The sequence below is a fragment of the Pipistrellus kuhlii genome, unplaced genomic scaffold, assembly GCF_014108245.1.
Source record: "Pipistrellus kuhlii isolate mPipKuh1 unplaced genomic scaffold, mPipKuh1.p scaffold_m20_p_2, whole genome shotgun sequence".
NCBI classification, from domain to species: Eukaryota; Metazoa; Chordata; class Mammalia; order Chiroptera; family Vespertilionidae; genus Pipistrellus; species Pipistrellus kuhlii.
In genome coordinates, this window is record NW_023425515.1 from 23,602,643 (window position 1) to 23,629,935 (window position 27,293).

The 27,293-nt window shown below is 37.1% G+C and overlaps 1 protein-coding gene across 1 annotated transcript in view; it reads right to left on the reverse strand.

The window, feature by feature from the left end:
* Nucleotides 1-1,833: 1,833 nt before the first annotated feature.
* The window catches only part of ZBBX (zinc finger B-box domain containing), a 100,026-nt gene continuing 74,566 nt past the window's right edge, over nt 1,834-27,293 (reverse strand). The window contains exons 16-20 of the mRNA XM_045583654.1: nt 26,692-26,845; nt 25,781-25,897; nt 17,666-17,920; nt 4,117-4,255; nt 1,834-2,044 (exon numbers count right to left, since the gene is read on the reverse strand). Of these exons, the coding sequence (XP_045439610.1) occupies nt 1,918-2,044; nt 4,117-4,255; nt 17,666-17,920; nt 25,781-25,897; nt 26,692-26,845 (792 nt within the window). The 3' untranslated portion in view covers nt 1,834-1,917. The remainder of the gene's footprint in view (nt 2,045-4,116; nt 4,256-17,665; nt 17,921-25,780; nt 25,898-26,691; nt 26,846-27,293) is intronic.

Consider the following 27,293-nt stretch of genomic DNA (forward strand, 5'->3'; position numbering starts at 1 on the left):
AAAAATGTTATTCTGATAGTAGGATTAACTGCTGATTTCTTATTGTTCATTTATGTTAATCACTTTTAATAAAGGGCATTTTTAGATTTAAAGACACACCAATGCCTATAGGTTTCTTCATCATTTTCTATCCTTTCAGTAAATGATGTGTGTGAATGTCAGTACAATTTATTGACGCCGTGAAGAGAGTATCAAAGATGAATTTACACTCAAAAACCATCTGTCTTGTGTAAGGGTTTACTATCCAGAATCACAGAGAAGACAAAATGATGGCACAACCAATCTGCAGGGATATTTTTCTGATAAATCCACAAACACCTTAAAGAGAAGCCATCCTAAAAAAGTCCATAAAACTCTCTCTCCACATAGTCTTCTTCTGCTCTTGAGCACCTGAATTCTAAGTTCCTATAAAATGTTGAGCACCCACCAACCCAATAACTGCTATTTTCATTGGCTATCATCACAGTCTTTCAAAGTGATTGTAGTAATTAGATTGTAGTAATTAGTTCTCCAGAGAAAAAGAATCAATTATGGAGTCTGGCAAATCCAAAATCTGCATGGCAGGTTGGCAGTCTGGAGACTCAAGGAAGAGTTGATGCTGCAACCCGAGTCTGGAGGAAATCTAAAGGCAAAATTCCCTCTTCCTTGAAGGACATCAGCCTTCCTTCTCTTAAGGCTTTTAAACTGATTGCATGAGACTGGAAGTTAATCTGTTTTATGCAAAGACTACTGTTTTAATTTTAATTGTTAATCTCATCTAAAAATACCTTTGTAGAAACAGCTAGAACAATGTTTGACCAAATATCTGGGTAATATGGCCTAGCCAAGTTGACATATAAAATTAACCATCACACTGGCCCTGGCCCTCCTAAAATAAGATGCTTTGGGTACCTTTTCTTTGTGTTTTACAAGAACAAAGAACAAAATAGTATTTCCACTTTAGTTGGGGTCCCTTTTTTTGTTTTGTTTTCTAGCAGCAACTTTGAAGCTATCAGAACTTCTATAAATGCCAAAGCACTAACAGAATAAAACAAAAAAGCACCTATAATTATCAAAGTAAAAAAAAAAAATGGATTTCAGACACACTTGATGATACTGCCAAGCATTACCTGGCTGTCAAGTGTGTACTCTTACTGATGACATAACTACTTAAAATATAATTTGACAATTAAATATTACTTTAAATGTAATTAGGTTGTAGTCTATGGTATTTTCTATAAATACAGATTTAACTGTTATCTATAATAATAAAAGTGTAATATGCCAATTAGCCCAGATGTCCTTCCAGATAACTTTCTGGATGAAGCCGGGCTGCCAGGGAAGCCTAGGTCCCAGGTGCCAGAGAAAAGCTAGTGCAGGAGGCCAGAAGAAGGCCTACTTTTGCATGAATTTTGTGCATGGGGCCTCTAGTTTTTATATATATATATATAATTTTTTTTTTTTTTTTTTTTTTTTTTACAGATTTCAAAGAGGAATGGAGAGGGAGAGATAGAAACATCAATGATGAGAGAGAATCATTGATTAGCTACCTACTGCAGGCCCTTCACTGGGGATCAAGCACAAAACCTGGGCGTGTGCCCTAACAGAAATCAACCACAACCTCCTGGTTCGTAGGTTGATGGTCAACCACTGAGTTACACCTAGAGGCAACTGTTATTATTTTAAACTCACCAAATTTTATTAATGTGATCTGCAATATAGATTATTGTTTGAAACACAATATATTATTTGGAAGAAAAAGTCCTTAAACTTTTCATTTTACTAGGCTTTTAGTAGTCTGAAAACCTTGAAATATCAGAAACATTAAAAAAAATCTCCAGCACCAGAGAAGTAATTGCTTGGTTACTTTTATTAGTTGTTAACTTTTCTTCCAATTACTTTGGGTACAAAAAGCAACAAGTAATGAACAAATGATGTTTAGGTACTCTTCTGCCACGGTAGTATGATGACATATTCCTTGTCAAGGAAGTCCTTTTCCTCCTCGTCCATGCTGCTTTCAGAAAGTGTCAGGAAAGACTGAATTTCAGTATCATTTTCAGAAAAGCTGGAAATACATTAAGAGATCAATACACAATATACAGAACCAGGTTTGAACTCTTCATTTATCTTCTGATTAATACTACAGACATAGAAGTCGCTGGAGGCAGGCAGATGTGAGGGGATCGCCTCAGACTGGAGCCGTAATTTTCAACATACCCAATATACCAAGCCTCCTTTTAATGAGATATCCTCATCATGTTCCCTCTCCCAAGAAATAAAGCCACAGTGGTACCAAAGTGAAGGTTTTACAATCTCTGACTGTGTCTTTCACTGATGATTCAGAAGGCACTTCAGAAACTTGCTGAGCCTCAGGGTCAACATTAAGGACATTCATCATTACATTGGCTGTTTAATAGAATCCCAATGAATGTAGACTGCCGGATAAATCAACTCTTTTGTGTACAGTCAATTAGGACTATGTGGATATCCAGTCAAGGTATGCCAACACCAGAATTAATGACAATAATTATTGCGTTATTTTATTTCATTGTGTTTTATTGTAGAGAAGAAGCTCTGTTGGAGGCTCCAGTGGGGAAGGTTCCAGGGTTTGAAAAGAGGTAGAGTGGGGAATAGTGGGGGGCCTGCACCACTGATATGTTTTGGTTTAAATTATCTCAATTTAATATTTAGTCCATGTATGGCACTAAATATAAAATACTTGCATAACATTCCATGATGGATATAACTGTTCTTTGAATTTTTTTTTTTTTTTTTTTTTTTTTTTTTTTTTTTTTTAATGTTCAACACTGGCAAAATAGCAGAGCCTACACTCTCAACTGTGAACCAGTGCAGATCTAACTGTGAATAAAAATTTTCACTGGTAATGACATTTTTATGACATTCTTAGTTTTAAAGGATAGTGTTTTATTCTGTTAATGTGTTCCCCTTACGTTTTAGTATTTGTCCTTTACTTTATGAAATATGGTGACAGTAAGTGGTAGGTTTATTTTGTTTTTAATTACTCTGGGGATGGGTGGTACAGAAACTTTAGATTTACCCCTTTGAAAAATAAAGTTTTAGTGTTAGAAATGCAAAAACCCAAGAACCACAGCTAACTTATCTCCTCCTTCAGAAAAAGAGAGCAACACTCTTGCTTTCCTTTTACTGCGATATTAGACTTCAAACCAATCAAAGAAATTTACAATACAGAGGACTTTTATTTATATTTATCATGAACCTAAGAAAAGCCCTCCTCCTTTTATAAGGAGTTCCAGTACATCAATATTAGAGAGACATGGTAAACTACATGTCTTAAGAATTTATTAGTATATTAGTATGTTTTCTATAAACTGGTCACCATTCCTAAAAGCTCTTACCTTATGTGAGGAAAGAGTGAAATGATAAACTGAATTATACTATCATCGACAGCATGGACTTGATTTCAAGAAAGAAACATCTTAATATTGTATTCTGAATACTTTATTCACATTGAGTAAGATTCTACTAATGCAAAGTATTAAAATTTATTTAAAATTATAATTATTAGGTTAATTCATGAAAGTAAGGCGACTGCTTTCAATTTAAAAAGAAATGCTGGGTTATTATTGAGTTCCATTTTTTAAATTTTTCTGACATGTTGTATAGCAGAGAATTATATACTTATCTCATATAATAAGAGAAGAATATGCTAATTAGCCTCAGGACATACGGACCAACTGCATAATGACCAGATCTGCAGGAGGGTGGAACAGCGAACTACAAGCCAGTGGCAGAAAGCTCCAGGATGGGGCAGGGCAGCAAACTATGGGAACTATGGGAGTGGGGGGTGGGGGGGGAGAGCTACAGGAGGGTGGGGCAGTGGGCAGAGAGTTACAAGAGGGCGGCAGCGACCTACTGACGCATGGATTCATACACAGGGCTACTGGTATCATAAGTAATTGTCATATTTCATAATAAAGCAACACCTTCACAAACCTTTTACTAAATCCCTATAATAGGTCGGCAAAGTACACAAACATTTTACATGAATAGCCACATAAAGTACACACATGGAGACAATCTTTCTTCATATAGCGAAGAGAATTAGTTGGGGCTTGTCCAAATTGACACTATGCATTATGTGTACATGTAACCTACCTCAGGTCCTTAATTCCACAGAGGCCTCTGGGATGTGAGGTCTGAAAGGAATCTAGGGTAGCCAGACTTAAGTTCAGCGGATCATTGCTGAAGGCGGGTGACTCTTCTGAGGTTTGGCTGCAATGTTTGTCTGAAAGATCTGAAATATTTTAGTTCATGAATTGTCAACACATAAGGCCAAGAAACAAATGCACAACATATGGCTCTGACATTTTGTCCAGAGTAAACTAGAAGTAGTGGAGAGAGGATCATAAATTTTGCATCATCTCTAAAGTTTCTAATGTTTGTGGGATGGTCAGAGAATGAGGTAAATTTATTTTGAGATTCCAGACTAGGGCATGGTATCAAGTCACTTTAACCATATTGGTTTTTTGTTTAGTAAATTCCCCAATCATATTTTTTTTAGCTTAATTGAGATATATTTGACATGAAAGATTGCTTAAGGTACACAATGTGTTGATTTGAAACCTATATTGTGAAATCACAACCACCATAGTGTCAGCTAAGACCTCAATCACATCAAGTAAATGCCATTTCTTTTTTGTGGTGAGAACATTTAAGATCTACTCTCTTAGCAACTTTCAAATGTGTAATACAGTAATAGTAATTATAACCCCCAATTATAACCCCACCTGTATGTCAGATATTCAGAACTTCCTCATCTTGTACTTTTTGATCAACATGTCCCAGTTTTTCCCACCCTAAAGCCCCTGGCAACCACCATTCTTATCTGTTTCTGTGAGTCAGGCTGTTTTAGATCCCACATGTAAGTGACTTTACATAGCATTTGTCTCTCTCTGACTTATTGCAAACAGCCACATTCATTTTTCAATCTACATTATACCTAAGAAAAGTGTCCATTGTCCTGAGAATTCATAAAATTATAAAGAAAGCCAAGTGATCCTCTTAAAGCTAGAATATTGTCAACTCCTCAACATGTCTAAATGTTAAACACTTTATTATCCCTTTTTGTCTTCTAAGAAATTAAAACTTTACCTCCATACAGTGGGAGGCAAATGTTAGTCTTGGCAAAGTTGCCCTTTAGTGTTTTTTTTGTTTGTTTGTTTGTTTATGTTTGTTTGTTTTTTTTTCTTCCAGGCTTTGTTTGGGTAGAAAAAAATTGTTTGTATGTGAAAAGAGAGGAGTCTTAAATCTGCCCCTTTTCTGTAAAGGGGCCTATGGTTCAGCTGAGGTTAGAAAAAATAGTGCAAGTTATGTGAGCAAAAATATAAGCAAACATATCTTTATATAAACTACGAAGAAGTCAAGAATAAAAAGAAATGATCACTATATTTATAAAGGCCATAATGCCTTCTCTTTGTCATTGATACAATTCTAAGAGTTATTGAACTTGTACATGAGGTTATGCTGACTTTTAAAATTGTTAGAATTCCTGGGTGCTCCTCTTCCCTTCATTCTGAGGACAGTGCCAAGTAAACACACTCCTGATCAGAATGACCAAACACCAAACTGAAAGGAGTCTTAGGGATAAAATAAGCAGGCTTAGGGAGATTTAGAAATAAAGGGAGAGGAAGGCATAGGTGAGGGCTTGGAGCTGCCAAAAGGCATACATTCACAGACAGAGAGAGAGAGAATGGTGCCACAAGATAAGGGGAAAGGAAGACATCCAGTCACAGAAGATAGGGAAACGCCACTGGGTATGGGGATAAGGAGGAAACAAACTTTCACAGAAGATGGAGAAATGCCAAGGAGAAGGGAATATCAAGAGACCAAGACCTGCAGCCTTTATAAACCTTAGAAAAAAGAGCTGAGTGGGTTACCCCCTTAGAACCTTCTCCCTCCATGGGAGTCCGTGCTTGCTTCAAACAAAATTCCACCCTTTTCATCTACCACCTTTTATCCATTGTTTCATTCTTTGAATCCATCTGGACAAGGACCTAGGAAAGTAATCACCCTTGTATTCTGCTCTGGAAAAACAACCAGGAATCGAAACCACAATGTTTCATATACTTGACTGAAGAGATTTTTTCTTCTTTTTTGCTCATTAGTATTAATTTGAAGTTACTTATATCATTTCTTCTGTAAGACAGACCTCAATACATGAATAACTGGAAATGTCCTAAAAAATAATTTAGCCCACTGACTTTTATATTATGATACATGGAGAAATCCAGTAGACTTAAGGATGAAGCTACTGCTAAAGCTTCATCCTTAATCAGGAGGGTTTTCCTTGCTCTTACTTACATTTGAATAATTTGGATTAATTAAGATTAATTTAAAGAAAAAGAAAAGATTTCTCAGCTAAATTTTTGTCTCATCCCCACTTGCTGGAAACTAGGAAATTAAGGGCCCATGGAGGTTGGCAACTTGTTGAAATTCTCACAGACACATGGTCGAAGAACTAGCACTAGATCTGAGCTCTTTTAGCTCACATATATTCTAAAACACTTTATGTCCCACAATCTAATTTTCTAGCTTTAGGCCACTATCTTCTCTCCCAATTCCACTAGTTAAAAAAATATGGGTATGCCAGGCCCCTTTATATGTCCCAATGATAGGCAATGTTACCTGTGGGGAAATAGTCCATTCAGGATTTGGAATTAGTAGGATTATGATACTAAAACTCAATAATGATGCTTAGAACTGAAGAATACCACCAGAAAGGTATTCAACCTCTGTCATGTATTTGAGTTTTAATTAAATGAACACAGAACTAATTTAAATTGTACAAATAAAATGGGCCTGTTTTTGGTATAATTATTAATTCTCAGAATTATATTTCAGAACATCTTATTAAGGTGCAAAGGTGACATCACTTGATTTTTCATGACAAAAAAAATATAAAACTGCATATAAAGTCCTGTTGTAAGTTATTTTGTGTTAAACCTATCAATTGTACAAAACCCCAAGTCTCCTGACTTTTTAATAGAGAGCGAGAAAAACCGAATTGATATTTATATTGAAAATTTTACTTTAAAACTGTCAGGTCAGCTGACTGGAAAATCTCGGAAATACAATAATATGGAGAGGAGGGCAGGGAGTGAAGTTGGAAGAACAGGGGAGATAAACAGTGATGGAAAAAGATTAAATTTATTTTTCTAATTAGACAAAAATATTGGCTAAATATATAAACTTCTAGGGCACATTTCTAAAACTCATATAATTTAAAACATATTCATATATTACTCCACACAAAAAATAATCAAATATGAGTAAAAGAAATAAAGGAAATAAGAAAGGAAGGACCAAAGAAACATTAAAAGTTTAAAAACATTAAAAAGTTAAAAACTTCAAAGAATGGAAACGTAGAGATAGGTTATTTACATGAGGAACCAAAAACAGTAAGCATTTCTAAAGGACTGTGCAGCATAGCTATTGTACAAACGACCAGTGTTCAGGAGGATGTGACAACCAGGACACTCTCTCTGCACCCTGTGAGCTCCTCCCCAGCGCCTCGGCCTCCTGCTCTCCTGTCCCTCCATTTCCCTTCTGCTCTGCCACTCGATCTCGCCTTGTTTATCCCCCCAAGCCTTCTTCCCTTTACCTTCATTCTGCCCACACCCTTTCCCACTCTAGTGGTCACAATGTTGATTTGAAGTAAGATTTTAAAATTATTTGAGTGGCATTCTGATACAGTGGTAGGACAAAGGAATGTAGGACAGACCTGCCTGGCTTTGTGCCTGGGCGCTTGTGTACAAAGGGGAGACCAAGGCAGTTACCTTGCCCAGCGCCAGTACCCACAAAGGGGAAATCAAAATTAGCACTTGTCCAATCTCAGAGTAGCTATGAAGAGCAAATGAAGCAATCTACACTAATAAAATAAAAAAAAATGCTAATTGAGTATACCTTTGCTATGCCCACAGCCAATCACAGCGAGTATGCAAATTAACCCAACAAAGATGACGGTTGATTTGCACATGCTGAGGGAGGGAGTAGTGAAGACTGAAGATAGCATAGAAAGCGGAAAGCCGGGCAGCTGCAGGAGGGGAAAGCATGGGTGGGGCGGGATAGGCGGGATAGGTGGGCAGCTGCAGCGGGAGGCAGGAAAAGTATGGGGCAGCAGCAGAAAGGAAAGCACAGGGCAGAGGTGGCAGGAGGAAAACCACAGGGGGGTGCAACTGCAGGAGGGAAAGTGTGAAGGGTTGGGGGGGGCTGGCAGTGGGAGGAAAAACATTGGGTGGAGGTTGGGGGGCAGAGGCGGAAGGGAAAGTGCAGGGGGGGGACACACAGGAGAGGTGGTGGTGGCAGGAAGGAAGCCCTCCGGAAGCCCTATTCTTGAAGGAATCTTCCTGCAAGGGGCCCCTAGTATTACATATAAAAACAAATGATGAATATTATTACTCATTGAATGGGTTTCTATTCCTTTTATCAGAACATTTGTAATATGTTCACTTACATGGAGCATTCCAAGCCCATCATTGCCTGGCTGTCTTATCTAGTGAATTTGCTAACTATAAACCTCCAGTAGGCCTTCTATAAGTTACTATTGTGGTTGGTGGTCAACCACAATATGTTCACTTACATGGAGCATTCCAAGCCCATCATTGCCTGGCTGTCTTATCTAGTGAATTTGCTAACTATAAACCTCCAGTAGGCCTTCTATAAGTTACTATTGTGGTTGGTGGTCAACCAATGAACAGAGGCTCCAATTACAGAGGAAGCCACTGACTCACTATTTTACATCCCAGACAGGTAGCCACATCTGATAATATCAGGTGGGTGGTTAGTCTTTATTGTTGAAAAGAAGGTGCTTTCCTCTCTTTAATTGCTTGGTTTGGTTAACTATCTATAAACTCACACAAAGAAACGACTGCCTTGGGAATTGAAGGACCACCGAGGCTGTTAAACTGCAAGTCAGAATGAGTTTGAAGCAAACAAATCATTTTTAACTATTGAAAAGGACATGCCTTAAAGTACTTCATTACTGCTACTTTCTCATAATGCATCTTTTCTGATACTTTCCAAATTTCTTTAGGCCCTAACATCTGAAACCTGCTGAGGGGCCTTAATAAGTAAGTTATTATATACTGATATGTTGGACTTATTAAGGAAATTACTGTAGTATTATTTACAAAAATATGTGTGGGGAGAATGATAATAAGGCATGGACTACTTCTAACTATAATCCTCAAGGCAGCCTAGAAGAAAACATCATTGTAGAATAGAAATAGCTTTTAGATATTTTTCCCTGGAATTTAGACTTACCAAGAGTACCTTACCTCACTGTATGTAGAAAGCACCACCCACTGGTTCCTTATACAATTTAACACTTTTTTCCAGGACTACTATATGCTAGGCACTGCTGAGTTAGTGTGTGCATGCGTGCGTGCGTGCGTACATTTGTGTGAGTGTGTGTGTGTGTGTGTGTGTGTGTATGTGTGTATGTGTTTGTGCCTCTGTGTGTGCGTGTGTGTGTGTGTCCTTACTTCAAACCCCCAAAAGCTTGGCAGGGCTCTTAGAATGACATCCAAACTCCTTATTGTAGATAGAAATACATTTTTGTAAATATAATATTTAATACACATTTGAATTCAAATTCAATCACTGGACAATTTTATGATCGGGCTTACTACTATACCCAGTTTCAAACATAGAAACTGATGCAAAGTGAGATTAAGAAAATAATTTGCCCAGTGTCACAAAGCTGTAAGGGAGTGTTTTGTCTCAGAACCAGCTCCCCACCCCCCAACCCCCAGTTCCCTCCTGCCCCAGAGGCTGGAGGCTTTCAACCACCGGGCTTTGCTGACCCTTTTCTCCTGACTCAGCAGGAAGCTGTGTCTGCACAGAGGCATTCCCTGCTGGGCCCACCTCAACTGCTTCTGAAATGGCTCTAATATCAGCCGCAGCAATCTGAATCAGAGGAGAAACACTTTACTTAATGTAGTTATTTTCTGTCTTTTCGTCTCCCAGCTCCTTGGCAAAGTTGTTTGCCACTGAACTTAGCGGAAGTGGATGCATCCCAGAGCTAACAGAAAATGGGTCAAGGTTAGCTGCTCACAAGAAACGCAGCTTTCACGGGGACGTGAGCACATTTACATTTGTATAAGCATCAAATTGTGTAGCTGTGTCTGCATGAGACCAAATCTCAAGAGTTTTACCAGATTGCATCATAAGTGGCAAAATGTGGGTGGAATTTTTCTGCCCACTGATGCTAAAGAGAATACAAAAACCTTGTGCAGAATCAGTGAATTTTTGAGAATAGGGCCTGATTTCACTCCAGCATCTGTCACCTCACTGACTGTGGGGTTGAGTCAGCTGATGCGCCATCTTCTCCCACCCTCAACTCCAGGAGAGTGCCTCAAAGCTGTGAACTCATCCAAAGCTAATCTTCCCAATGAAAAGAGAGTTGTGCCGGGGTCAAGTGTGTGTACTAGTAAGTGACGGGCCTCCTGCCTTTGGGCCATCGGCTTGTTTTCATATGTGAAAAGTTACGTATTCTGTTGAAAACTTGGTGTTGGTGTATGAGAAGATGAGAGACACAATGGAAAAGTGAAGCATGTAAGAATGAGAGCGATAAAGGGCAAATCAAAAGCTCATTGGTTAGAAACACACACACAATATGACCATTGCTTGTAAGCACTGTATTTCATTTATAAATAATGTAACTTTTCAATCTATCAAAATAAGAAACCCTTTTTCTATCTATCAAAATAAGAAACCCTTTATTTTATGATTAAAAATGTATCCATTTAGACCCAGGTCAGGCCATGCTTCATATTACAATTCACCTTCAGTAGTGTGTTACCCCCCAGGAGGTTTGCATTTGACTTTTAGCAATTTAGAGTAAAGCAAATGAAGGGCAGATGGGTAAAGATGAATCATAAACTCTCCTTTCTCAACTTAGAAGAAAATTTATAGAAAGAGGAGAAAAATAAAAATAAAATCATAACAACCAGGCTGATGTTGCTCAATGGTTCAACCTAGAACCATAAACCAGGAGGTCCCAGGTTCTATTCCTGGTCATTGCACATGCCGGGGTTTGGAGCTAGATCCCAAATAAGGAGCATGCAGGAGATAGCTGGTCAATGTTTCTCTCTCACTGATGCTCCGACTCTTTCTCTAAAATCAATAAAAAACATATTTTAAAAAACTGTAAGAGGAACCATACAAAGAAAGGGCTACAAGTCCACATAAGAATTTTTGACAAGGGGCAAGCAAAGACATAAACAGAAGATCAACTGAGATGTAGCTGAGTGTTACTGATGTTCACTCCAACATCCTTCCCACCCAATCCTATATAATAGAAGTCCAGCAACTGAAATAGCAAAACAATCAGAAAGACCAGAGACCGGAACGACTTCTGCCCCTCGCCCTGACCAGCCCGACCCCCATCTGGGACCCTGACCCTAATCTAAGACCCCCATCAGGGCAAGCCAGACAGCCCCCACCAATGTATCGGGTCTAGTAATAATTAATGTCGTTTTTAAACATTCGTTTAAAATCTTGCTTGGCGTTGACTTGTATTGACAAAACCTTCAAACACGTGGTATCTACAGAACGTGTGAAGTGCAATTAACAAGTTTTGCTTGAAAAAGTTTGTGTTTGGTTTGGTTTTTGTTGCAAAACTAGGGCTAAGAAGATGGCGGATGAAGAGCATATTCGGCACTGCATGCTTTACGAGTTCCAATTAGGAAGAAAAGCAAGTGAGGCTGCAAAAAACATCTGTAGTGCTCTTGGTCAAGATGCAGTTAGCGCCAGAAAATGCCAGCATTGGTTTGAGAAATTTCGCGAGGGAAATTTTTCCTTAGATGACAATAGTGGTCGAGGCCGTGTGTCCAATTTTGATCAAGAAGCTCTTCAAGCTCTCTTGGTGCAAAATCCTCAAATTAGCCAACAAGAGCTTGCGACAACTTTAAATTGTTCACAAAAAACAATTTCCAATCAATTGCGTGCACTTGGCAAAGTCCAAAAGTTTGGAAAATGGGTTCCTCATGAGTTGACCGACAACAACCGTAATCAAAGAGTCACAATTTGCAGTTCACTCCTCTCTTGTCAAAACCAGTTTGCCGTTTTTAGAGCAAATTGTTACCGGAGATGCAGAATGGGTGGTATATGTTAATTTGAAAAGGCGGCCTCAATGGTTGGACAAAAATGAGGCTCCGCAGCCCACGCCAAAACCTGACTTGCATGCGAAAAAAGTGATGTTGTGTGTTTGGTGGAATTTTAAAGGAATTCTTCATTATGAACTTTTACCATCTACCCAAACCATTCCAAGTGCAGTGTATAGTGCCCAATTGGAAAGGTTAGCCCAAGCTTTAAGAGAAAAAGAACCCGCGCTGATTAATCGGAAGGGCGTAATTCTTCACCATGATAACGCATGACCGCATACTGCAAGAATCACTGCTGAAAAACTGCGCCAGTTGGAATGGGAAGTCCTCCCTCAACCTGCATATTCTCCTGATATTGCCCCTTCTGATTACCATTTGTTTCGTTCTTTGCAAAACTTTCTTCTTGGAAAAAAATTTAATAATGAAGAATGCCTCAAAAATGCATTGACCGAATTTTTTTGCATCAAAATCACAAGAATTTTACAACAGAGGGATTAAAATGCTTCCTGAGCGTTGGGCACAAGTAGTAGAAAACAATGGCAACTATATTGTTGATTAAATTTTGTTGTATTGTTTAAATAAATTCGATTTAAAAAAAGTATTAGAAAACGACATTAATTATTACTAGACCTAATACCAGGCCTCTAACTTATCTAATAAAAGGGTAATATACAAATTGACCCTAAGAGCAAAACTACTAGAATGACCTCAACCAGTCATTTATGAGCTATACTGCTGGTCACTTTCCCTGGCCAGCAGGCTCTGACCGCCAGATGGTGAGCAGAAAAACTGGTATTGGTGGCAGAGGATGCAGGTTGTACCAGGCCAAGGCCCCACTTCACCAGTCACCTCCCACACAGAGAGCCACCTATGGTGGGGATGGGGCCAGTAGGCGGGCAGAAATGGCCAACCTTTTGGTGCCTTTTCCCAGCCATCAGTCTCCGCTCACCTGATGCAGAACAGGGAACTGGGGTGGGTGGCAGCAGGGGGCAGGGTTGGATCTGGGCAGCTGGGGAAGATGGCCCTAGTGGCTGTACCCATGCAAGAATTTTGTGCACTGGCCCTCTAGTATGCTAATAATAGGAATGAGAATATCTAAAGTACTGACAAGCAGAGGCAAGTAAATTGTAAACGTACAGGTATCCCCATGGGGACAGAACACACTTGAAACCAGGTTCAATGAAATTTGCCATTTAATAACATTTTTTTTTTAAATATAAGAACCCAGATCCTCCAACAAAGGAGGCTGAGGTCCCCAGCCCTTTGTCTATCCTCTCTGAGACACTGAGCTAGCAGGACACAGAAGAGTGCAATAGTCAACCCACAAGTATATCCCCAAAGAGAAGACTGACAGATCTCAGTGCAGGTATAAAACACTTCAAGAAAAACACATTTTCATTATATTAGAAAAGACAGAGGATATGAGCAAGTAAGATACAAAGAAATGATAGCAACTAGCTATGCAAACAAACAAACCTGAATCCAAAAATCCATAGCACTCAAAGAATTATTAAATAAAAGGCATATGTGGTAGAAAACAGATCAAGACCATAAGAAAATTCCCATGTCTTTTGGCTACACAAAATAATAACACCATTTAAAAAATAATAATTATATATATATATATATATATATATATATATATGTGTGTGTGTGTGTGTGTGTGTGTGTGTGTGTGTTTATTGATTTGAGAGCAAGAGAAAGGGAGAGGTATAGAAAGATAGAAAAGAAACATCCACAAGAGAGAAACATTAATTGGCTGCCTCTTGCATGCCCCCTTCTGGGAATTGAGCCCGAAACCTGGGCATGTACCCTGACCAGAAATCTAACCTGGGACTTCTTGGTTCATGGGTTGATGTTCAACCATTGAGCAATACCAGCTGGGCAAAAACAATATTTTTAAAAAGAGCAAAACTTGCCAAAACCGGTTTGGCTCAATGGATAGAGAGTCGGTTTGGGGACTGAAGGGTCCCAGGTTTGATTCCGGTCAAGGGCATGTACCTTGGTTGCGGGCATATCCGCAGTAAGAGGTGTGCAAGAGGCAGCTGATCGATGACTCTCTCTCATCGATGTTTCTAACTCTCTATCTGTCTCCCTTCCTCTCTGTACAAAATCAATAAAATATATATATTTTTTAAAAAGAGCAAAACTAGTATCAAAGATCAAACATGTTAGATATAAGAAAAAATTAAATGTTGATCTGATTCTGGATTAAATTTTGTACCAGAAAAAAATATAGGCTAAAAAGAACATCAGGACAATTTTTAAAAATTAGATATGCACTATGTATTAGAGACTAATATTACATCAATGTTAAATTTCCTAATCTTTATCATTTTACTATGACTGTGTATGAGAATGTCCTTGTTCATGGGAAATGCACCCCAATTTTTTTTTTAATAAAAGGATCATGGTATTGATAACTTCCTCTTAAATTGTTCAGGAAAAAAATGAGGTGTATGTGTGTGTGTGTGTGTGTGTGCAATGAGGGAAAAGACAAACAAGTGATGGCCTGGATAAAATAAATACAGAAGTTCCTTGTATGATTTTTGCATTATTGCAAGTTTCCTTTAAGTTTGACATTATACCAATGTAAAAAATTGCTAAAGCAAGTCAAAGCAATTTCTTTAGAGAGCTAATTTATTAAGTTGATCAATAAGGAATAGACTATAGCCCACTAAAAATTGTAACTCTGACATAGAAGCAACTCTTGAGAGAATCACAGTAAATTCAAAATAAAGTAAAAAAATATGAATTAAATAGTTGAAGAAAATATAAGTAAATGCATTGTACAAAGAGGATCCAACATAAACAAAATAGGTTTCTCAGCAGGAGAAAACCAAATGGAACAGAAAAGCAATTTAAATATACAATAGCAGAAAATTTCTCTGAAAATAAAGAGGAACTTATTTTGCAGACAGAAAGAGAACCGTCTATTTTAAGAAAGGCTGGATTATTAAAACTGAAACAATCCTCGTTCAGTTACTGAATTTCAAAGATATGATTTTTTTTCCCCAAATATCCAGTGAGAAAAGAAGAGAGAGGGTGAAGTAAAGAATCAAGGTGACCTCAAACTACTTCAGAGGGGAATTCAGGCCCAGAAAATGATGAGTCAGTATGTACAAGGTTTAAGATAAAAGGGATCCAGGGAAATTACGCTCAGCCAATTTGCCATTCAAATATAAAGGTAGCAGGCATTCTGAAGCATGAAAGAACTAAAGAAATTGAGCACCATGAGCCCTACTTAGGGGAAAATCTTCTTGACAATCACATTCAAGCAAACTAAATTTAAAGGAAAACTGCTAAGGGATGAACTAGCACATATTCAGAGACAGCAGACTAGAGAAATGTCTAAGTGCAAGGAGAAAAAATGTGATCCACTAATTTCATATAGCTAACTTGCTAATTAATCATAAAGTTTAAGCACAGACATTCTCATGAAAGCCACAATAAAACTTTCCAGAGAAGAATCAAAATAAAAGGCCCATGCTCTGGCTGGGTGGCTCAGTTGATTCGAGTATCATCCCGTACATACACCAAACAGGCTGAAGGTTCAATTCCAGGTCAGGGCACATACCTAAATTGCAGGTTCAATCCCTGGACTAGGCATGCATAGAAGGCAGCCAATCATATCTCTCTCTCTCTCTCTCTCTCTCTCTCTCTCTCTCTCTCTCTCTCTCTCTCTCTCTCTCTCTCTCTCTCTCTCTCTCTCTCTTTCTCTCTCTCTCTCTTTCCTTCTTCCTCTTTCTCCAAAATCACTTACCATTTCCTCAGATAAGGGAAAAAAAAAAAGACAAAAATTGGAAAGTCATAGCAAAAATGCTGGTACTGATCATTTAATCCATAAGAATTTTCACTAAGAAAGAAGAAATAAAAAGATACCTTCAAAAATAAATAAAAAATTATAACTTCACTATAACAGAGATGTAGTCAATGCTATCTATAATTACATGTGGTTTAAAAATAAGAAATAAATGAGTTTTATTACTGTAGAAAATACATAATAAAGAAAAAATGGTCCCAATTGCTTACTGTTTATTTTTACCTTTCCCTTTAATTTTTAAAATTACTGGTTGGACCATATAAAATTGCCAATATTCCACAGTTTGTTTGTTTTTTATTACAAAAGGCAATTTGATGTAGTTCAACTTAACATTTTTGTGATTAAAAAAACTTATTTGAAATGTACAATTTCATTTAGTTTCAGTTCAATTACTTTTATTAAATTGGGTAAATAAATGTATAACTTTAAAAACTATTATGTAGAACATAAATCTATTTTTATAAAATTATTATCTTTCCTATAATCTATTATCCTCCTAACTATAAGTTCTTATATGTAGACTTATGATATAAGCAGAGAAGTTTAAAATGATGCTCATTAAATATTAGTAATAGCTGTTTTCAGGATAGTAAATTTGGGGGGGATTTTGGCTTTCTTTTATATTTCTTTTGTATTGCTTGAATTTTTCAAAACCAATATGTATCCTTTTTTAGGAAAACACCAAAGTCATTATTCAAAGGTAAATATCACTAAAACAGCCAAGGGAGGCACTGTGGGTAGAATGCACAGGCCCCTGGAAGTTTCTGGCCTGCCTCTGAGATTTGCAGCTGACTTCTGTCAAAATGAGTGAACAACTTTCTGACAAATATTAAGATTTCCTCTCCTGATGTTTTGTTACTGAACCAGACCTTTGTAAATTCAAGAATATGTCTAAGATTTACTGTTCTCCATCCATGGAGGTTTAGGAAGTAAAACGCACAGACATAATTTCCCTCCAACTGGTCAGCCAACTACAAGCTTTGGTCTCAACTGAGTACTGTTAGAAGTGCAGAATCTTGGCCCATTCCCAGATAATACAGAGACACAGTCTGCATTTTAACAAGATCCCCAGAGGCTTTCTGGATAAGGTGAAGCTTAAGAAATACTGCTTTAGCCGAAACCAGTTTGGCTCAGTGGATAGAGCGTTGGCCTGCGGACTGAAAGGTCCTGGGTTCCATTCTGGTCAAGGGCATGTACCTTGGTTGCGGGCTCATCCCCATTTGGGGTGTGCAGGAGGCAGCTGATCGACATCTCTCCCTCATCGATGTTTCTAACTCTCTATCCCGTTCCCTTCCTCTCTGTAAAAAGTCAACAAAATTTATTTTTTTAAAAAAAAATACTGCTTTAAAACATCTAAGCTTAATTCTCCAACAGGGATATTGGACAGCAGCATTCATACAGCTACAGAGATAAGCCATCAGGGGGTTTGCAGAAAGAAGAACAATTTTTTTTTTTTTCTGTCCACATAAAGATTCTTACACAATACAATGGAGCTATGTTCATGTGACCTAAGGGGGACTATCTCTTGTGTGGCTATCCACACATAACATTTGCAGAGTGACCTCAAGTGATATTCAAGAAAATAGATACAGAACTTGGATGGTTAAAAGAGGTAAATGAAAAGACATTTTGTTTGTTTTCTTGGGGCAGGATGTGAAGAATCAGGTAGAGGGCAGAGTTAACTTTGTCTACAGAGGGGGGGGGAAAATAGCAGTACCTGCAAGACTTCTCAGCATATTCAATTCCTTTTCCAGACTGTCAAAGGTTTGTTGATCAGCAGTGTTGTCTGAAAAAGGCTCATTGTGGTCAGTAATATCAATGTGTTCAATTTCTGAAATTTCAGAGGCAGCTCTAGATAATAATTGAGCCGGGGCACTTCTTGGTGGAGGATAGGAGGAATTACGATTGGAACTTCTTTTAACAGAGGTGGAAAGTGGTAAATTTGCTGTTGAAGGTCTCTGTGGTGTCTTGCCTAAAATTAAAAAAAAATAAAAATTAATCAATTACTTTTTAAATTTTAAATTAGTGATTAAAGATACAAAATACCAGTCCCCTAAACTTAGAGCAGTTCAGTACATGCACGAGAGTGTATGAAAAATTAAATTTTAGGTTATCATCCACACTTTGCTAATCCCAAATTACTTTTCCCATATTATAAAAAAAAACAATTCGCAGTAATTTTTTTCATAATTTTTCTATATTCATAAAAAGATTAAATAATGTTAATATTAACTAAAGCAAAACATCTGCAACCAAAGTCAATTCCAGACCAGTAAACCTCTATCTTATATCATCTATCTCCTAGGCAACTGCTGTGCCATGTTTCTTAAATTCTGGGACAATACCACACTGTGCCTTTCAGAGGAAAACAACCCAAGGATAAACATGGTACCACTTCCTACTGAACCAATTTTACTTGATAGCATGTAATTTATTTTTATATTAGAACAAACATGGAGCCCGGCCGGAGTGACTCATTGGTTGAGTGTCAACCTATGAACCAGGAGCTCACAGTTTAATTCCTGATTAGAGCTCATGCTTAGTTGCAAGCTCAATCTTCAGTGGGTTACATGCAGGAATAGCCTATCAATGGTTCTCTTTCATCATTGATGTTTCTATTTCTCTCTCTCCTCCCTTCCTCTCTAAAAACAATAGAAATATATTTTTTTAAAAGAACAAAGATGAAGACAAAATAGATTAGTATAAATTATTTTTTTAAAGTATAGGCTTTAAAGAAATTGACATCAAATCTCTAATTTCCTAAACACAAGTTCACTCTCTGCTACCTTATAGGGCACTTAGTGGAAAAGTCCTGGAAACACAGATCTAAGTCAGGTTATCACTGTGTCCTACCCAGGCAGTCAAGGCTTTATCTTGATATATTTCAAAGGTTGGTTTTGTTGGTTTCTTCAACATGTGTGTCTCTTTCATAGTAGGAAGAAAATAATCCCTTCAAATGTTATACTATTACAACATGATTAATTTATACCTTGGCACTGTTTCAAGATTCTTTAATAAAGGAAATTTTCAAAGTACAAATTTAGAAATGCATAGAACCGATAACATTTTAAATGTACTGAATCATTGTTCTGATTTATAATAGATAAATGTATTTATATTGAGTATAAATGATTTATATTAGAAGATAAGCTTGCATTCCCTTAACACAAATTGACATTGTGTAAAATATTAAATTCTTTAGAGTAGTGCTATTGTCATTATCATAAAAATTATGATGTAACTGAACATATGCCATATAGCATTATGCCCAATCTATTGACTCAAAGGAAAATGTAAAAATCAGAAAATAGGCTACAGGCAGTTGGCATGTATTTAATATTTAATGACTATTAAGTTATTTTTTTAACTTTACAGATCTACTCTGAATGTAGCTGGTACCTTAAGAAGAATCTTAATGCAGTGGATAATTATTTAAGAAATTAAAACTGACTAAGGTAAGTCCCAAAGGGCACCAATTTTAATGAACACTTCAGAAATCAATTTTGAAAACACTTTTTGTTGGAATAAAATTATGAATAAACTTAAATAAGATCCTGACCCTTTGTGCCTGTTTGTGTTTGGAGACTATTCTTAAAAAAAAAAAAAAAAAATGCCTACGTTTTAAGAAAAATAAATGTCGATATCCCTAAGAATTATTTTAATGGCAAGAATTTAAAAATGATTTACCCTTTTAACTATAATATGTAAAGAATCAATGTTTTATTCATAGCCATCTATAATACCAAATTTGCCATTCATTCCTGAATAATGAAGCAGCGATAGGAACAGCAATAGGAGCATAGGTTGGTGCTTGTAACAACAACTCCCCTATCTAAGTCAAAAGTTCTAGGTTTATGGAGAAAACCACACCCGTCAATCTGTAATGTGCTAGGTTTCAGTCAAGTAAAATTTAAAGGGGCTTAGAACTCATATGAAAATAAAACAAACAGCCGAAGCTGGTTTGGCAGTGGTAGAGCGTTGGTCTGCGGACTGAAAGGTCCCAGGTTCGATTCCGGTCAAGGGCATGTACCTTTGTTGCGGGCACATCCCCGGTGGGGGCTGTGCAAGAGGCAGCTGGTTGATGTTTCTCTCTCAGCAACATTTCTAGCTCTCTTTCTCTTTGTTAAAAATCAATAAAATATATTAAATAATAATAATAATAAAAAAACAAAAACAAAAGATTTATTAGCAAGAACTGAACTTCTGCCAACACGTATAGATACCTGGTGAGAACATTTTGACATAATGTAAGTGTCCTTCAGAAAATTCAGAAGAGTACAAATATCCTGTTTCCCCCAAAATAAGACAATGTCTTATATTAATTTTTTCTCCCAAAGTTGCACTAGGTTTTATTTTCAGGGGGTGTCTTATCTTTCCATGCGCTAGGTCTTATTTTCGGATGATGTCTTATTTTCGGGGAAACACGGTACTTGCTGAACTCATAACAACATCTGGTTGCTGAACTCATAACAACATCTGGTTGCCACAATACTTGAGGGTAATTGATCCTAATTGAGAAAAAAATAAAAGTATACCAGAAATGAATCAGACTTATGCTTAGCACACAGAAGGAGACAGACCAACTTTCTTTTTTTAAAATTTAATTTTATTATTATTATTATTATTATTATTATTATTGATTATGGTCTCACATAATTGTCCTTATTCCCCCTTTCCCATCCTAAACCCCTCCCTAGATATGGCCCCCACCCCCACCCCCGTTGTCCATGGCCACTGGCTAGGCCCATATGTATGCACACAAGTCCTTTGGTTGATCTCTTCCCCTTACCCTCATCCTCCCTTACTTTCCCTCTGAGGTTTGAGAGTCTGATCGCTGGTTCTCTTTCTCTGGGTCTGTTTATGCTGTTCATTATTTCCTCTAGATGTGTGAGATCATGTAATCCAAGAAATACCCTTGTAAGAACCTAAACTGAGAAAAGCCATAATGATTATGCTGAGAGGCAAATGAGTCAGTCTGTAGTGAGTTCCTTTCTGAGTTCCTTTCTGGTTCCTTTCTGGGACAGTTCTTTTGAGTCCCCATTTCAATGCCAGATAGTTCCTTATGTGTACATGCCGGCCATGATATTTCAGATCTGGTTGGTGGACAAATGGTGGTGATGCACAGACCATCTTTCTTAATGAAAATACATTCAAAGTGCAATTAAGAGTAACCAATATGCAGAGACATAAGAAGCTCTAATATGGTCCTCGACTTTAGTCATTTATTTTATTCATGTAGGTGGGTACGTCATTCTCTTTCATGTTTATTGCATAAGCTTATTAATGTTATTGGTAGGGTTAAGATTTGAGACACAGTTAAGGCTGGCATTAATGAAAAATGCCATTGTTGCAGGGATCATTCCATACATTTTTACAGCCCAGTTGGTAGATTATAAATATAAGAGATTACTTTAGGAGTAATTTGTGCCATCACTGGTAATGTAATATTGGGAAATTATAGATTAACACTGATCACAGTTAGACTCTAAATATAACACATGAAATTGTCCTTGGTATTAGCTAAAGAGTATATGCTCTATGATTACTAATGAGATCATGCCAAATATTGGAAAGATAAAGTTGAAGGGTGCTTTTGGGTTATATTAATGGGCACAAGAATGCTGATAGGAATATGAAAATATGAATCACTCAATTAATAAGAACAATAGTCATGGTTGCTATTCTAATTACACATTAGAATTGATGAAGCATAATCAGGGTAACATGGATTTTCCACAGTGTTTCAGAAACAATTTCTATCTGATCATAAGACCCACTATTTCATTCTTGAACAAAGGTTGCAAAACATTATTGTCTATTGATATTCTTGCTCAACTGTGTAAATTACTGAGAATTTATACATAAAACATAGAAATGTGTTTTCCAACAGTTCTTGAAACACATATGGAAATTTTATTCAGCAACATAGAAAAATGCTAAACTGGGAAGCAAGAACCTGTCTCATCTCCTAGAATTAGAAATCAGCTTCTGACCAAGGACATGAAAATTCATATCTTGCCAGCAAAATTAAGCGGTTGGACAGAATAATGTCTTAAATCCCTTCCAACTCTGAGAACTTATAAATTCACACCCTATCCAATTTAATTACAAAATCATATGTCAAATCCTAAAACTGCTAGGCACTGTGTCAGGATCCAGGTTATTCATAAGTGAATCAGACATTGTCCCATCCTCAGGTTGTATGCCAGACTAACACACAGACCTGCTCTCCAGCTTCCCTCATTCAGAAGCACTGCCTAAGTGCTTACAATGACCCATTGCCTGTTTCATCACTGAAGACGCACGAATGAATGGGACAGGCAAGATTCTTGCTTTTTTTCCCACTATGGGTGGGATCAGCAGAAAATATACAAGTAAATGAAAATAATTTCACTTAGTGGTAGGTTCTATGAGAAAGATAAAAAAAGGTAAATGTGTCCTGATTGGTTTGACTGGGTGGATAGAGCGTCCACCTATGGACTGAAAGGTCCCAGGTTCAATTCTAGTCAAGGTCATGTACCTTGGTTGCAGGCACATCCCCAGTAGGGGTGTGCAGGAGGCAGCTGATTGATGTTTCTCTCTCATCAATGTTTCTAACTCTCTATCCCTCTCCCTTCCTTTCTGTAAAAATCAATAAAATATGCTTTTTTAAAAAAGAAAGGTAAATGTGACTAAGGGACTCAAGAGACCAGCACTAAATAGACAGGGCAATCTGAGAAGGCCTCTCTCTAAGAAGGCAGCCTCTGAGCTGAGTCTCAATAATGAGAAAAAATCAATAACATGAATGAGGATATGAAGATTGAGATGAAGGCTTCAGAGAAACCTTGGTCAGAGGGAAGAGCACATAAGGTAAAAGTATGGCTTGTCCAAGAAAAGAAAGAAAGCCAGTGGGGCTGCAATGTGGGAGAAGCTGCAGTTAGAAAAGACAGGCAGGGACAACACAGGTGCTGTTGTGTGATGTGCAGTAAAGAATATGATTTTTTCTCTATCTTCTCTAAGAGGATATGGAATGCTTTAAAGCAGAAGACTGACATTATTTATGGCTTAAATTTATGGGAAATATGATCCACTCCATATAAATTATAAATAATTTTATGACAATAAATATAAATAATTCACTCTGATTATAAGTAGTAGAATTTGATGGAAATTAATCATAACTTTATGAAGAGGCAAAAATGCATTTTGGGGAGACAAGTAAGAGGTGATGAACAACTGGCTTGGGTTCATCTTGAGCAGATAGAAGTGGTTAGATTTGAGGTCAATTTTAGCGCTGAAAATAGCAGAATCTACAGATAAATAGGATGTGATGAGTAAGAAAGTCATGATTCTCTGGGCTCGGCTTTAGCAATGTTTGGATGGTGGTGCCATTTACAGAGACAGAAAGATGGGTTGGGTGATTAGGAGTAGCTTTTAGGGGGAGGTGGATAGAATCAGTGGACTTGCTAGTAAACACACATATCTTTCATAGCTATCATGTTTTACATTCACAAATCTAAAAAAAAAAATCTTACAGAAATAGGAACTCCTTTATATACTGGCATCAGTTCAGAATGTAAGATTTCTAGAAGTTATGGCATAGCCAGGAAATTTTTGTTTTATATAAGGCCACTGATAAAGCTATTTTTTTTTGTCTCTATGAAGCCATTTCTCTATGCTCCTAACAGGTGAATCTTATGAATTCTTCAAGCTTTGGTTGAAATGTCATTTAGTCTCAAATACCTTGCATATCTACACTTTTCAGTGACAAAACAATTATTTTATCAACACCACTCCTAAAAGACTGCACAGGTACCTACCTCTATTGTAACTATTATTAATTACATTTCAATCCCCAAAAGTATGTCACTCACAGTCTTTTTATAAAACTTATAGATGAGGTAATTGATGCTTACATATCTATATTGCAGTTTTCTCAATATATGATTTTTGGACAACTATATTAGTATAACATGGAGTTGTCGATAAAATAAATGCAAATTACTGGAGCTTATTTCAGCCTGAATGAATCCAAATCACAAGGAGTGAGCGAGGAGAGTCTATTACAATAGGTCTCCCCCATGATTCTGCTCCCACTGACATCTGAGATCCTCTATGCTAGACTTAACTCTGGGGCCACGGGAAGAAGGGCTATTTCATATCACCCTTGTCTGGTAGTGCCTGGCCTAAAGTTAGTGCTCTCACAGATGTTTCAATAGTAAATTATTGATTTCAACTGACCATTCCAAAAGGATATTTAAAAGCATTTGGGTAATTATGTATGAATATTTGTCTTAGTAACAAGTTTCTCAGAGTATGCTGCATCTGAGTTTGAATTCATTAATACACCAAGATTTAAAACATTTCCTTTAACTGACTCAGAAGGAAGCAACCAGAGTTTTTTAAGGTGATCTAGATTCTGATATGAGTATGGGTACCTAACAATAGAGCCAAAAAAACATTTGTCTTAAATGGATGATTTTTTCACTCAAAATATCTCATGTCTGACAGTTTCATAACATAAATGTATATGGAAAATATCTAATCTAGCCAAAGAACTTTAATCATAGGATTTAGGGCAAGAGAGACATATAAATCTTACACTTCTGTACAAATTATATGTAATTAAATTTCTGGTTTTAAGATGGCTTTCGGGCAAAGGCAAAAAGCCCCTTTTTCAAGTGCCCCTCCTAAATTGTTCAGTGAACATTACGGATGCATCCTTTATCCCCAAGCCCAGCACAGTACCAACATAATCAACACATCTGTATTGAATTGCCTTTCATCAGTCATCTACTACAAAATTCATATAAAATTCAGCATAAATTTACTTTAGCAGGTATTAATGGATAGTGAAAATTAACTAATAATACTATTGATAAGAATAATGTCAAAATTCTCTGCTTATACTCACTATGAAAATATTTCAACAAACATTCAACATGTCAAAGAAAATCTGGCAATTATTTTGGTTAGACAATAGAGTAAATGAACTAAATCAAGCCCAACGTTAACACCCTCAGCAGTAGGTTTAGAATGGAGGTATCTCAGCTTTAATCTTAGCCTAAGCCATCTACAGGAAAAAAGGGAAATATGCAAATTGACCATCACTTTGCAACATCCACCAGCCAATCAGGAGTGAGTATGCAAATTAACCGAACAAAAATGTAGTTAGCCACTCCGGGCCTCTTGACAGCATAAATGTAGGTGTGGAGAGGCCAAGAGAGGCAGAATGCCTGCTATGAGGGGAAGGCAGTGACCAGATGGAGTGACAGGAGTAGCACTCAGGCCACAGCAAAGACTGAAGGCTCCAGCTGGAGCAAAGACTGAAGATTCTCTCTGGAGCAGAGGCCTGGGTCCCAGGTGCCAGAAGAAAATCAGTGCCAGCAGCCAGGGGAAGGAAGACCTATTGCATGAATCTTTGTGCAACAGGCCTCTAGTTCATTTCATAAATGGCTATAGCTGACCATCATATAAACCAAGTGGAGAAGTACACAAAACCTAGTATAAATACAGTTTTCCTCAGAGCATAATGAAACTGAGTAGGTAAGGATTGTTCAAAGTATACACCATATCCTGAGCTACATTTTTAAAACATTTCATTCTAATACATTGCTACAGAAAATAACTAAGGTTGCAACTCAGTTTGTTTGTCTTTGTGTGTTTTAGCAGGAATAATGACTACTCTAGGTTTTTTGTTTTGTGGAGAAAGTATAGGACAGTTAGTTAAAATGACTAAGTTTATAACACTGCAAAAATTAACTTTCAGGTGGCTAATAAACTGCTAAAGACAAACTAATCAATAGAGTGAATCAGCAACATGTCACTGTCCAGTATATACAGTGCATCTCACCCATCTTTTGCTGTGTTCTACCTGATGATGGGTTCTGGCCACACTGCACAGCACCGGAGGCAACTGCACTGTTAGGACATGCAATTATGCTCTGGTCTGGGATCCAGTCTCTGTCTCCTGAAATAGAAAAATGGTACAATTATATACGTGGTAAAGAAGAAAAAATTATGTTTTGCTTTATTTCTTTTTCTTTTTATTTGTTATTGGTATTGAATTTATTGGGGTGTCATTGGTTAATAAAACTATATTATCTTACTGGATAATATTTAGCTAAAGAAGGAACATTTATAATGGTTTGTTATATATTAGGAAAGACAAAATGTCATAATTACACAATAAAAACCATTAGATTTGCATAGCTTAATAAAGATAAAAATAAACTCTAAACTGCAAAGATGTTATATGCATATTTGAATAGAACAGGTATTTTAAGAAGTATTTAACAATATTACATAAAACATAATTGTTTGTATGTGAATAAACACATTTGAATACAGAGGAATCCTAAAAATTCACGAGAAACCAAAATCTAGTTTTAAAAGAAAATAACAGTATGTCTCAGAAATCTCACAGATCCTGAGATTTTGGGGTTTTCCTTTAAGCTGACATTTAAGAATCATCATATGATGCTTATTTCATAGTTTATTAAGGAATACATTACTAAATTCTAAAAATAATTTCTCCCAGTCTCATAATAGTCATGTAATCCCTCATTCTGATAGCAGTTTTCAATATAAATATGTGGCAACTCATACAGAACTAATAACTTCAGCTAAAGAAGAATATAATGATTGTATTTGTTGAACAGAATTGCCCAATATTTCCTAAGATGATGATGGACTGCTTTAAAAAATGTGTCAGAAAATTGTTAAGTTGGTCAACAGGCCAACTGATTTCATGACTGAATTTACCTGCAATTGTTATCGTAGTACCAGAAGATCTGCGTTCTAAACTATGAGAAGGCAGCGAGTTGAGGCTTTCGTTTCTCTCAGAAACAAAGAATCTTTCAAGTCCTTGATATTTTTCAGTAATAGGCTTATTTCTGAGGGCTATTTCCTGTAACGACTAGGAAAAAATTATACAACTAAATTAAGTTTATCTCATCAACACAAAGCAGCACATTCATTCATTGAGTACCTACTATGTTCTTGGCATGAATTCTGCCCTCCTCAAGTTTAATTTCTAGTAAAGGAGACATAAATAATAACATCCTATATAATAAAGTGGTAATATCCAAATTGACCCTCACACCATCACAAGATGGCTGCCTATGACCAGGCCAGCAGGGGGGATTAATGAGGGATGACCAAATGACTGAACAGCAGGCTGTGTGGGGTGACAAGGCTGGCAGGGGGCAATTGGGGGAAATCAGGCTGGCCGGGGGCGGGGGGTGGGGGAGAAGATACAGTAAGAGGCAATAGGCAAGTGGGGGGACACTTGGGGGTAACCAGGCCAAGGGTGCAGTAGAGGGGAACCAGGTTGGCAGAGGGGGCAGTTGGAGGTGATTAGGCTG